Source organism: Durio zibethinus, chromosome 10, assembly GCF_047325235.1.
Source record: "Durio zibethinus cultivar Kanyao isolate XHJ-2024 chromosome 10, ASM4732523v1, whole genome shotgun sequence".
Classification (NCBI taxonomy): Eukaryota; Viridiplantae; Streptophyta; class Magnoliopsida; order Malvales; family Malvaceae; genus Durio; species Durio zibethinus.
This window is the reverse complement of record NC_143171.1, coordinates 25,896,033-25,910,724: the sequence shown is the minus strand read 5'-3', so window position 1 is coordinate 25,910,724 and position 14,692 is coordinate 25,896,033. Positions and strand designations below refer to the sequence as shown.

Sequence of the window (14,692 nt, the reverse complement as noted above, 5' to 3'; positions counted from 1 at the left end):
ATTATTTCAAACTCTTTCAAATTTTACTCTTACCTTCCTTCTTCTTTGTCTTCCATCCGACAAATTTGGAATATATTTTGTACGCATAATGAGAGTTTGTCAAGCAAATTACTTATTCTTTTTCCCCACTGAATTACTATGGAATATTGAAAAGTGAAACCCTCCATATTCCTAAATTTTTAGGTTTATTTCTGGTACTTCGTACATCAAATTGATAAATTGCTATAATTGAATTAGGAATTTTAATTATGAATGTTCATCAATTTTCTTGTTACTTTTTTTTTTTCAAAATTCATTAGAGAATGAGAAAGTTCACAGTGAACTATAAAAGAAGAAAATTAAAATTCTTTAAATTTTGCCACTAGATGAAGTGCAATATTTTTAACTACATTGATCATAGCATTTGAGATTAGGACAAAGAGAGAAACTAAGCTTCTAACAATGAGGAAATAAAAAAAAAAAAAAGTAGATAACAAAGATGAGTAAAGAGGAAAGAGAAAGACTCCAAACTCAACAAAAAAGAAAAAAAAAAAAAAAAAAAAAGCTAATAAATTTATGTTTAAATGTTAATTTACATCAACCATTAGATTGAGTTGATATCAACGCTTATAAATTGATAGTGTAAGTGGATCATTATATATATATATATATATATATATATATATATGTGTGTGTGTGTGTGTGTGTGTGTGTGTGTGTGAATTGAGAATTAAGCTAACAAAATATAGAATAATATCCACTTGCCATGTGAAATTGCTAACTTTGCGTGGGAGTTATGTTAATATTGTATTTAGGTGTAAACTTATTAATGTTTCTAACTACTATGATTAAAGCAAATAAATTATATTGAATAGGTTTAGGCCATCTCCTCATTCACTTTGCATTGCTTAATTAAGATACTTGACCAACTCAAAATAATTTCTAAAAATTATTATGTATACATATATATGTATATGTGTATACGTATGTTCTTCGTATATCCTTGAAGTTAAAATCCTTTTCCTTATTAATGTCAATTTTCAATTGGTTTGCTTTTCCAAGTGTCAAACACTACATAATTATAATAATCTTTCATTAATCCTTCTAGGAGTTGGAGTGATTCTTAAATCTAATTGATTTTTCTAAAAGGGATTCACTAGTGGTAGTTAATTAATCATTATATACTGTTAAAGGTTGTTATAATTCACCTTTTAAATTAATATTTTGGATTAAAGATTAGACCTGTTCAGTGCAGGCTTGACTCGACCCAAGCTGGAATTTGGATAAGATTTTTTAAGCTCAATCTTGGTCTAAACTGAATTATATTTAATTATTAAAAAGTAGTTTTTATTTAATTTTAATTAAATATATTTACAATATTAATTTTTTAATATTTTTTAAAAAATTTTGGGTTTCTTGGAGCCCAATTGATCGAGCCTTGGGTAGAGTTTTTAGATGTCCAACCTAGACTCGATTCATGAATAAATCTAATAAAAATTATATAAATATAAAAAGAGAGGAGAGATTTATTTATATAGGTATAAAATTAATTTAATTTTACACTTTTTTATAATATTTTATAGAATTTATATTTGTTTAATCTAATAATGTATTCCATACTTTATTTATATACATGATACACGTCAAATTTCAAGTTAATTAAAATGTCTAACTATTTATTTGATATATAAAATTCAACCATTAAATATATAATATCAAAAAAAATAATATTCTCGATTGATATGATAAGTGCACGATAGATATGATTATATCGTTAAGTCTAATGATTAGTTTGCTAAAATATTAATCGTACATGAATTTTATAAAAGGATATAAAACTAAATAATTTTACACATTAGTCTATTCCCCTGTAGCTTGATCCTTCCTCATGTGCATGTGTGTGTATATATATAGCAAATGCATGGCCAACTCAATTATATCAATATTCCAATAAAAATTAAAAGACAAAACTCTCACACATCTAAAATAAAGGATTTCATTGACATGCATGTACCAATTTAATTAATGTATAAAATATATAAAAATTTTAAAAATTGAATATGTTGCGTAAGCTTCTTCATGCTAAGGTAAGCATGATTCATCAAGCAATTATTTATAAAATTATGATTCATAGATATTGTACTTGATTAAGACAGAACTCTATTATTATAGCTATGAAGTTTATATAACTTCTTTCCTGTTGTTGTAGGCCTTAAATTTCATGCAAATTAATAGAGTTAATAAAGCCTCATTTTTGTTTTTCATGTATATATATAGTGAAACTCCATATCATTTACTGCAGAAAATGCTTAAGTTTAACGTCAAATAGTGATCTTACTATATTTTTGTATATGGTAATTTTGGGAAATCGAGTGTCATCGTTGGATTGATCGATCTTAGTCCTGTCGCTCAAATCATGTTTACTAAAAGATCAGCAAGTTTCTGAAGCAATAGGACATCATGTTCCAAATGACTAGACTTTGGATGGGGTGTTGGGGGGTCGGATTCTGATCCAACATTGCCTGTGACTCATGTGAAACAACGTCCAACAAAGAAGAGAATTGGTTTTCTGATCCAGGGTTTTCTGTCTTAACCCTTTTTAGCATTTTGTTTCTTTGAAAATGATTAGAATTATCATACTCGATCACACCTAGAGAAACATGTCAAGCAAATGTTTGAAGATTTAACAAATTTTTTTTTAATATCTGAAAGATTGTCAGAATTTGATTGATGATTATTAAAAGTAAGAGTTCATCGTTCTACAAATAGATATAACAAACATTATTTTTAGGCAACGAACAATATTATATTGATTAAGCAAACATATAAGAAATGAAAATCTCCAAACATGTAGGTCATGGTTAGCAAAACTTAATTAGTCTTCCATCAAATCACTCTCTAATGATGATTTTGGGGCTTCCTCATTGCATTTTATAACACATTTGATCCCAACTTACCGACAAAAAGCTTAGGATAACACATCATTCTAATTTCCTTCTCTTGTTTCAAAATGGACAACCCCTTTTAATCATATTAATTTCATGTAAATTAATATTTCAATTATACTCTAATTTGATAAAAGAGGACTTGAATAACTGAATTCTTTGAGAAAAAATACATATAATAACTATCATTGAACCAAATGCTCATATACATATACATATACATATACATATACATTAGTTAAATCTTGAATCAAATAAAATAAAAGTGGACCAACAAAGAAACTGAATATATAAATTAATTAAGCTTGTCTTATACCAACAAAAGTAATAGTATTGCCATTAAAATTAAAGGCTTTGCTAGTGCAAGTCCATTTATTATACAACGTAATTACAGTGCACACTCTTCCACATGGGGGAGCATCTTAAAATATATAATATATATTCTAGTTTTTGTTTGATCTAGTGACCAAAACCTAGTAAGAAAGTACAACGCAGAAAAAATAATAAAAGTTGGCATATTATTACATAATTAAACTCCTAATTATAGCAGCCTCGGCACTATCAGTATCAATTGTAGCCAAGAGCTGGGAGAGTCGCTCACTTAGATCATCCACCTCTCTATGCAAGCTTCTAATGTAATTGCAAGTCTCTTGTAAAACCTTGGATGCTGATACCTGCAGCAGGAGTACATTCAAATTCAATGCCATGTTAAAAAATATGTCACTTTCTTCTGACAAAGCTGCTCCACATTACTACTATTTTGCATAGTATCATCGATTTATCTACGAAACATAATCGAACCGAGTCAAAGTGGGTAGATGAAGTAGACTAAAATTTGATCGACAAAGTAAACTATTGGGGGCTTGTGCATTATCATATATATCCCCCACATAATGAGAACTATTGAGGGCTTGTGAATTATCATATATATCCCCCACATAATAAGGCTAAGACGGTGCCTTAATTAACTAAACAGGAAGGTTTGGCATCCTCCTCCAGAGTCAAATCAGGGCACTGCTTTAAGTCAATGAGAAGCTGAAACCTATGAAAAAAAAATGTTTCCTTGACATCCGGGTCAAGTTTTCAAGCTGTTTTTCGAAGACTACCATTATTATAACTGAAATGTACTATTCCCATGTGGCACATGCACCAGGGAATCAACCTACGTTACAGTTTCCACTGTCCTTACACTTTGGAAAAAATTCAACTTCTTTTTACTTGTTCTTCTTGAAACAGGGAAGGAGAACTAAATTGAGAGAGAGAGATAAGTTTTTTTTTTTTTGGAAGTACCTTGTCAGATCGCCTATCGCGAATCTCAGGAAGAAGTTGGCGTAACTTGGAGACAAGTTCAATGATTTGATCATCTGAAATCCTGGATACGCCTGCTGTCGACTGCCTTGACCTTCTGCTAGACATCTTGGAAATTAACACTAAGGTTTTATACCTGTCAGCTAGCTGCTTCGCAAAAAAATGAGGAAAAACCAAGAAATGTTCTTGCCCTTGGTATAAGCCTACGGGTTTTAAACCACCAAGACCCAAGCTAAAGCCAGATAAGCAAATGGGGAAGGAAAAGAACCATATAAATAGAAAATGTTTTGGTCTGGCAAGAAAGGAAAAAGGTAGAAGCAGAAGAATGAGGAGTAGTAATAGTAGTAGTGTTAGATATAAGATGTGAAGAAATGGTGAAAGTGATAAGAGAGATATAAAGAGGTAGGAAGGAAGGACCACCAAGGGGGAAGTGAGTGTGTGAGAGAGAAAGAGAGTACAATAACAAAGGCAGTGATGTTGGATGTGATGAAGACAAGTGCATTGGAGAAAGCAGAGTTGAACTAAAGGCTTTGTTTTTTCAAGTGAAAACGTGAGAGAGAGAGAGAGAGGGAAGTGTAATAAACCTTTTTGTTCATGTTCCCAACTTGGGGTTTGATCTCAAGTGGGCTTAAAGAAAAATGTTTGTTTTTGAGCTAACATTGTGGGCCTTCACGTGCATGTCTCAATTCACAATACCATGTGATCATCATCCCCTTCCCTCTGCTCTCCTCCCCACTCCTCTCCAGCCACACCTTCTTTTAAACACTGAATTCCATAACCCCCAAATCACCTTTTCACACTTTTCCTTTTTCTTTTTGCTCATTCAGAAAAACCAAACCCTGTTTTCTTTTCTAAACTTTTTTCCTTCTTCTTCTCCTAACTCCCATCTTTCAGGTGCCTTTACTTCCCTATTAATCAGTCTCTACAGCCAGGGTTCTGATCTCATTTCAGTTGCTAATGGTTTATATATTAGAAACTGGAATTTATTATTTTTTAATCTGTTTCGAATTTTTTTAAAATGGTTTGGGACTTTGGGATGACATGACATTTTAGATTCTGTTAATGTACTGGAGAGGAAGAGAAGAAGCTAGTACTGTTTGTTAAGGGTTTTGCTAACAAGCTCGTAAACATATTTTTTTAAAGCTATTAAGTAATTTAATTTTTTTATACTTTAAAATTTACAATATTAACTCTCAATTGTTGCATTTAATCAAAAATATTACTATAAAAAATAAATTTAACTAACTTAAAAAAAAAAACTTAAAAGACATTCTTTAGAAATATTAACAAATGTCTATTAACATTGGTTAAGATTATATTTAAAAACATATATAATTAATGTTTTTTCTCTTCCAAAAACACATGTTAATAATCTTTTTATCCTTTGAGTTCAAATTTATTAATAGATGGTTAAAATATAATTTTTTATAAATTTATAAAATCCGATAAAAAAATATATTAAGCAAAATCCAAAAATTTTTTATCGCTAAAAAACACATATTAATGAGATCTTTAGTTATTAAATCTTATATGGTCTTTATTTTTTTTTTTATTGAATTGTTAATTAGTGAAAGAAAAATTGGAAGAGAGGGTAATTGATGATAAGCATGTGCACTGAGACCCATGATTACCTAACACATTGCAATAAAATTTTGGTTGATCCAATAACTATTTGTTGTTTTAGGGAGAGAAGTTGATTAAGTGTTTATTTTTGTAAATAAGAAAATTTTAGTAACTAATTGGTAAGTGAATTTTTAGCAACGAAGCAAAAATCTCAAGTCTATCTCTCTCTCTCAAATAATTGTTCTTCTTCTTTGTTTTGGACATAACTACGTGAGTGTTGGAACCCTCTCTGATTTTCAAACCCTCGAAATCACATGACTTTTCCCTCGTACACACGACATGGATATGAAATTTCCATGCTTTTGTCTAGCAGAGTCACGTGTCATTAGGAAAAAAAATTTTGATCTTGCCCCCATTCTATATAGATCGACCCCTCCCCCTTCAGCTCTCTCTTGCTCTCACTTTCTCTGGATTTTATTGCTCCAGGGTCTACAACCAGATTAAGCTTTTTCCATCCACCAGCAAATTCTTGAATCAACATTATTCAGAGGAATCTTTCCTGCTTCCAAATTTCATTATAAATTTAAGTATCTTGTTCATATCATATTAAATACGTATAAAATATAAAAAATTATCATATTAAACTTATGTCAACACATCAAATATAAAATATATTTTTTTTATCAAACTCATATAATTTTTATTAAAATTTTAAATTATATATATATTTTTTTCATATTGTTTTCGCATATAAAATTGCAATACGAATATAGGGTATCTAGGTTTTGACAGTTTTTCTTGATTCTATTGGGGTGGCTTTATTTCGAGCAGAGGCGTATGTTTTCTTCCCATACGCAAATCCGTCACTGACATGTCGATTTCGGTTACCTTTTCACATGATAATTGATCTTTGCGTGGAAGAGCCGTGCGGGGCAAAAGACTCATGCTCTGAGATTTTAATGTCCCTTAGAAATTATTAACAAAATTTTTTTAAAATTTTAATTCTTTTATAATTTACCCCCACTAAAAATGAAAATATATATATGATATTTTTATAAATATTTAAAAGAACAAAATTATAATTACAATATAAATAATTTATTTTACAAAAATAATAGGTTCACATGTATAAATATAAATAAAATAAACATTTATAAATAATTTTTTTATTTAAAGACCATCATTTCATTTAAAAAATAATACAAATAAAATACAAAGTGATATTCTTTCTACTCCACCTAATATTTATTTGCTATTTAAATTTTTTTATGTTGGTAAAATAGTTTGATATGGAGCCTAATATATGATTTATTTATATTTATATTATAAGTAGATTATGATTGAAGAATGTTGTACTTTCTTAAGTTGATCAATGAAATAATTTAATTTTTACGAAATTATTTTTCATATTTAAAATTATATTATTTAATTACAACTCAAAATACATAATAGAATATGCATATTGATTTTGTTTGCATAATTACATTTTAATATCTAATATAAACTATAATATTATCTTTTTATTTTTTAGAAATTATATAAACTAAATTATCTAATTTAATTAATTGTGAAAAAATATCTTATTAAGAAAAAATCAATTTTGAATGAACCATCCAAAATCAATAATAGTGACATACAACATTTTACAAAAGTAAGTTCATGTTTAATTAGATTTAAATGATTTTCATCGGATCCAAAATTATGAAAAAATTATTTTAAACTATCATCCCAATAAAAAAGATAATGTTTAAAAAATTTATTTTCGCACTAAAAAACCTATAAAAATAATTATAATGTGTTATCTTTGTGTATAAACAAAATAATTTATTATGTATTTGAGTTAATTTATATTTATATTTTTTTATATTTAATATTATCTATATTATTTGCCCTCACAAACATAAATACCAAATCCGTCTTTGCTCACACTTCCTCGAATTATCTTCTTTTATTTTCTTCTTCTTCCATATTATTTCTCTTGAGCTAACATTTAGCCATTGCAAAGATAATTTCACATTTGAAATAAAAAGGGAATAACTATTGCAATTAATTCAATGTTTATCACAAAACACTAGCAACCGACCTAGCTAACTTCGGAGATATTATTGACTTTTTGATCCAATACATCTTACAATTTTGTCTACAAAAATGTCTTGGAAATGTATATATATATATATATATATATATATAAGTAAGGATTAATGTATATTTTTTACCGATTAATCATTGAATCATCTGATATGTTATTGGAGTTGGTACTTGAATATTATGAGTTAAAGGTAGTTTATATACGTAATATCTTGTTTAACTAGTAAGTAGTAGGATAGGAGATTAAATATAGACTAAGAAGTTAAAAAAAATGTTCAAGTTTTTTTTTTTATATAAAAAAATCGTAGTTTAAAAATTGAAAAATAGTTTGTAAATATTGATATTTGAATACTAAAATTGTTTTATATTACTTTTTAAAAATAATTCTATGAATTAATTAAATTATATTTCGTAATTTTAATGTTCAAAATTTTATATATAACATAGAAAGATTCCCTTTAAATTAGACCTAGATGATGTTGATGGTGAAGTTAAACTGTTTAAATTGTGCAAAAATTGCAAATTATTGATTAACTAATAAAATTTTGAAGAATTCTAAAAAAAACAAAAAGTTATGTATACATGACATGACCTATTCAAGAAACAACACATTAATTATAGATCATCTTGAGTCAAATTGAAAGCAGCTAGTTATATATAAAAAAAAAAACTTGAATTACATATATGAATGTCGACAGATCAACAACACTCTTCAACTCGAATTGTCACTATTGTGTATTAACTGCATGCTTTTTTAATCAATTTGATAAGGCATACACTTATTTTTTAAAAAACAATGCAAGTGAAACATTTGTTCTTGTAATTTATTTTATTTTATTTTTGTCTAGAAAATTATAAAAAAATAGAAGCTGGAATCTAGAGTTTTACTGCGAAATAAAGGCTGTCATATGGGGACTTAAAAAAGAAAAAGACATTTTATAATTTTATGTTTGATGGAGATGTACTTGTAAACAAAGAGAGAAAAAAAAAAAAAAACTTTAGTATATAAATAGCAAAACTGTACAAAATGTCCAATAGACATCACCTCTAATTAGAAAAGGAAATTGACCTCCATTTACTGCTTCTTGCATGTGGCTTTTCTTGAGGAAATTCAAGCACAATTATATTAATTCCTCAAATTTTATTTTTGCCAAAATAAAAATATGATGTATCGAAGATCGATGCTGTCTTAATAAATAAAGCATTTAATTTAAAATGAATTTGTATATATTAATTAAAAACCTAAATCCAAGGTAGAGAGATGATTATATGCCTTTAAAGAAAAATAATTCATTGAAAATAATATAAAGATAGAAGTATTTTATAAACTATTAGTGAAAAGGTTAATAGGTGATATTGAGTCTCCGACAGATTTTGTCTTCAATTATGCTTGATTAATCACTAATAAACCAAAATAAAAAGTACTTTCATTTGTTTTTTTATGGTCCCCGACATACCATAAATGATGTTCAAGGAAAAATTAAGCCACCAACTTTGTTCACAAGTTAATGGTATCTTTATTAGCATGAACTACTTGATTATTGTATGGTTTTTCATGTAATAATAGATAATTGACATTTTCTCACCCACCTTGTTCTCATCTTTAATTGTCACCATTAACTTTTATCTAACCCAATTTTTTTTCTTTCTTGCCAAACATAATTGGCTGAGTGCCATCTACCATGCTATTCCCATTTTCTTTATGGGATAATTGAGAATTGGGATCCCATGCACTTTTTTTGTTTTTGCTTTTTACCCACTTGATCTTGTAGGGGTAGATTAATCTATGAATATTTGAATTCAAAATTTGTTTTTTTCAACAATTCAAGCTTTGATGTAACCGTTGTTGATCTCTTTGAGAGGATCGGGTGCTTTCAAAGCTCAAATCTCCATTCTTTCATTTACCTCTCATATGTATCAAAAAGAAATTCTATTTGTATTTTTTTTTAATTCAAAGAATTTTATTTTATTTTTGCTTTTTAGCAATTTAATCCTAATTCAAACATAATCCAATTTTTATATATTTCAAAATCGAATTATCTTTCAATTTCCACTTCAATTGATCGGTTTTACCTGATCATGACAACATTAGATACTACATTGAATTGCTATCTTATACATGGGTGGAGTATAATTAGATATGTCAATTTATTAATCACGATTAAATCGAATCATTATATAATATTTCTATTCTCGCAAAAAAAAAAAGAAAAATTATCTCGGACATCACCAAGGAGGTTGAAAAACAAACTCTAAAAAAATGTAATTAGTTAGTTTTAATTTCTTTAATAAATTCCATATAGCACTAGTTTTGCTCTTCCTTTCTTTCTCTTCTTGCTTTAAAACTTCAAGATTTTGCTTGATTACTCTAGGGATTTATGACTTTAGCCCCTAAGTCCAAAATCAGAAAAAAAAAAAAAAAAGTAGGTGTAATGGTTTCCTCATAGGGAAAGGAATTAAATGTATTGATTTTATGTAGTGCAGAAGAAAAGAAAATACAGAACAAGGAAAAGGACACTAGGTAAAGCTCTAGTCAAATGTCGATATTAATTTCACCAATGCGCCGACCATGATTTATTCATGTGCTTTTGAGTATCAAGGAAAGTCATATACATAAAGCTTCATCTCATCTATGCTATTTCTAGACTTCTTTTTCTCTTTTTACTTTTCTCTTTTTCCTTGTTTTTTTTATTATAAATTATGAAAGTTTCGGATTTAAATTTAATCAAATTTACATTTCATTAATGGACGAACCAAAATTGTTTGAAGAAATTCAATTTTTAAATCTCACTAAGAAAATCTATATATGCTTTTACAAATTAAAATAGTTGGGAAAGAAAGAAGATTAATGGAAAATAAGAATCATCTACTCAAAATCTTGACTCCAAAAATGAAAATTCACTAATTTTTTTTTGGTCTGGGATCCCTGATGTCCGGTAACCATTTTGGGTTTCAACTAATTCGAAATCGAGTCCGGTCGAATCCCATAAGGGGGGCAATTTCTATTAAATCTATTTTCTTCATTCATAAGATTTGAAACTGAGACTTTGTTTAAGAAGAATTGAGCTCTTTGCTACTCATACCACTAGGCGTTGATGAGATTTACTAATTTTGTTCATTCTCTAGATGCTTAATTACATCAATTTTCTTGATTCTAAAATTATCCACAAGTTTTTTTTTTTTTTTTTATTGTTTTTTTGCATATGAGACATTGGGTTCAATGAATGAGAAATAACCTTCTTTCGTTCCTTAAATCCCCTTTATGGATCTTAAGATTTGTAAATGAAATTTTTAAATTGAGTTCATATCATCATGAGTATAACAAATTATATTATCTTCTTCTATCTCATTCACGGATTTGATTTAATGAAAATTATAGTAAAAATTTTGCATGATTAAATCTTAACGAAAAATCTTAATTCATAATAAATGAATGAAAACTACTCAAAATATTTTGATTGAACAAATCTGACCTTTTTTATTAACAAAAATCTAATTTGCCATATGTAATTCAAAGTCTAAGACAATAAATCACCGAAAACTGAAATTTTCATTACTTACAAAAACGTTTAAGTGATTGGAAAGAATATTTCAAAAAAAAAAATTGATTGGAAAGAAAGTTCAATTATTCTTACTATTTACCTTTATTTTTTTTCCTCTTTCATGATCATTTAGCTTTCTTTTTGCTTATTATTTTATTAAGATGTTGAAAAAAGTTTATATCAATTCCACTATTAATCACAAAAAGGAAATTATCCATGAAAGAAAGCAATAATAAGATGTAGAAATTCATTCCACCATGAAAAATGAAAAGCATGGTTAAAACATTGTAATTGGAATTTAAAATAAGTAATTGAAATTGATGGCAGAAGAAAATAAAAAAGTAAGACGAATCTTTAATTTTGAAAAGAAAAAGTTATTAATAAAAAAGGTTAGAACAAAACTTATGTTCAAGTGCCAAATCCAAACCCAACCTCAATCTATAATCAAGAAAGTTCTAACGAAACTTGTTAAAAAAAAATTTGAATCCCATGAACATGACGTGGTAGCAACCTCATTGTAAGACAAAATTGATGGAATTTTTTTTCCAAGTTTAATTTTTAAATTTACTATTATAAATTCAATTTAAAATTTTTAAAATTTTTTTTTATTAAAAACCATATTTGCCCCAATTAAAGTATTTTGAGTAATTTTTTTTTTTATTATGAATTAAGATTCTATGACTATAATTGAACCATATTGATTTTCATGATAATATAATCAAATTCGTGAGATCATAACTCTTTCATAATGTTGTAAAATATAATTTAATTGATTTTGTTTAATAAGGTTACGTGTATGAATAATAATTGTAATCTCTAATAAAGTATTACTCAACAAATACGACACAACTATTACGTTCAAGAAGAAATCGATGAGCAAATTAAATAAATTAACAAATTAATATAAAATTGAATGAAAATTCATATATAATGAAATTTAAATTTAAAATATAAAAATCAATATTTTTAATTTTTCTATAATGGAAATCATAATTTGAGAATAAATTCAATAAAAGAAAGTATTAAAATTTAAATTTCGACTTGTTAAATTTAGTTTCGTAGAAATAATTTATGAATTAATTAAATTAGGTTTCGAATTTGATATTTTTAGTCTTCAAATTCTTATCTTTTTTTTTTATGTCGGTGAAGGAGGGCCAACTTGATTGAAGGTGACAACCGAAAGGGAAGAAGGCCAAAAAAGCTCACTATCATAAATCATGAAAGTGAAAAGGAGGGCATAGGTTGGAAGCATATAATGTTAGGAGCTACTAAAGAAACAAACCAACCATACCACATTTCACTCCAATGTTTCAGAAAACTTTCTCCACTCGTTTGTTTATTGGTGACGAAATGACAAGTCATCTTTTCAAAACAAACAAAAAGTATCCATTTTTTCTAATCAAATCTTTTCTTTAAAAAAAAAAAAAAAAAAACCCTTTGAAAACACAAGCATATTTATAGCAATTAAATTAATTTATTTAAATATTGATGGAAATATATATGCATATATATAATATGTGTACACGTTCACATTCATACATAAAATATGTGTATATATATATATATATATGTATGTGTGTAAAGGTATATACTATATATGTTTTTGTGTTTATATATAATGAAGTTTTTAAATTTGGTTAATATTACAAATAGTTTTTGAATTATAATAAAATATTTAGTATGATATTTAATGTATTATTTGAATTATGAATTTATTAATTAATATGATATTTGAAATATTTTTATTCATCATGTGTTATCATTTGAAATTAATCACTTAATTTAAAGTAAATATCATATTGATTAATAAATTTATAATTCAAGTATTATATCAAAAGTTTTAAAATTTAGATATCACATTAAACATTTTATTATAATTTAGAAATTATTTGTAACATTAACTTTTTTAAATTTCATGATAAATTCGTCGTCCCAACATGGTTATCTTCCCCAATTTAAATCTATTATTTTTACACGTGAAAAAAGTATTAGAGTTGTGGTATAATTTAACGGTTGATCTAATAGTTGTTATCCCTCGTAAAGTTACATGCTAATATTCGAGCTTCCGGAGCCTTTCCTTCCAACTTCAGTCTTTCATCTTCGTTCTTTCCAACCCAATTCCCAAACAGGAAAAAAAAAAATGTGCACATTGAATCAACCGAAGAAGGGGCTTGGCTTGGCTTGGCTTGCCTGCCAATTGCCATATTATGGAAATTTGGGTTGGGCTTCAAATTCATCTACATCTCAAAACATGCTTGAAGATTGAAGTGAAAAAGCAACACCCAAAAGTTAATCTTTTCCCAAGTTGCACTGGCCTTAGTTTTGATTCAGTTCCCAGTGGGCTAAACCCATGGCTATGCAATGCTGAGTTTGGGTCCCATAGCTCAGTTGTGGTAGAAGACTTGGTCTAGCCCATGTACAGACAGGGACTGATGGTTCACTATCAGCTGAAAACCCACATTCATTGATTGGTTTGCATTTAGGCCCAATATGGTCTTTTCCTTAGTATATTTATTATAAGTTTATAGGTAAAAACTTTATGATAAAAGTTCATTAAATTAAATATAAGAAATGGGGAAGGCAGAAATGTTTTTTGGGGGCAAAACAAAACAAAACAAAACACAGGTGGGAAAAGAATCTACAAAGTGAAAAAAGCCATAGAAAAGGTAAAAAAAAAAAAAAAATGGCTTAGGCTCAAAATGAAAAACATTGAAACCCCACATTTTTTCTTGGTTTCCTTCTGCTTTTTTTTTTCTTTGGATTGTATATTTTCCCTTGTTATCTTATCTGTTACTATTTTTTTTTACATAAAATGTTGCAATATATTTGAAAAAGAATTATATAATTATTAAATTTTAAATTCTAAATTTTTATTCAATATTATCTCTTAAAATTAATCGAGCTAAATTCCATATCAACGAATTTATTTTTCCCCTTAATTTACAACCAAAAAAAATTATATGTAAAGACAAGCCTTTATCAATGGGCTGTTCACCAAAGAGTGCTGACAAACAAAACTCAGCCAAAATTGGGCGCCTTGATTGATAAAACATGGATCTTTCTCTCCCCCAGTGATTACCTTCTATGCATTATGACCATCAAATTCTGCTTAGAATTATTGAAAGAATTTGTTGGCCGACTTATCCCTAACATTATCTTACACAGTTTTTAGCAGAAAGATGAGAAAATATGGCCCTTTGATCTCCTTAAAGGTTTAAACATCTCAATCATTATTTGTAGTCACTCTACTATCCATGACATTTTCAG

The 14,692-nt window shown here is 27.5% G+C and overlaps 1 protein-coding gene across 1 annotated transcript; it reads right to left on the bottom strand.

Annotated features, from left to right (window-relative positions):
• Nucleotides 1-3,216: 3,216 nt before the first annotated feature.
• LOC111292719 (transcription factor PRE5-like) lies at nucleotides 3,217-4,631 on the bottom strand. Its single transcript, XM_022885235.2, has 2 exons — nucleotides 4,215-4,631; nucleotides 3,217-3,598 (listed from the first exon to the last, which is right to left on the bottom strand). The coding sequence occupies exons 1-2, from the start codon at nucleotides 4,338-4,340 to the stop codon at nucleotides 3,446-3,448; spliced, it is 279 nt and encodes a 92-aa protein (XP_022740970.1). The 5' UTR covers nucleotides 4,341-4,631; the 3' UTR covers nucleotides 3,217-3,445.
• Nucleotides 4,632-14,692: the final 10,061 nt, after the last annotated feature.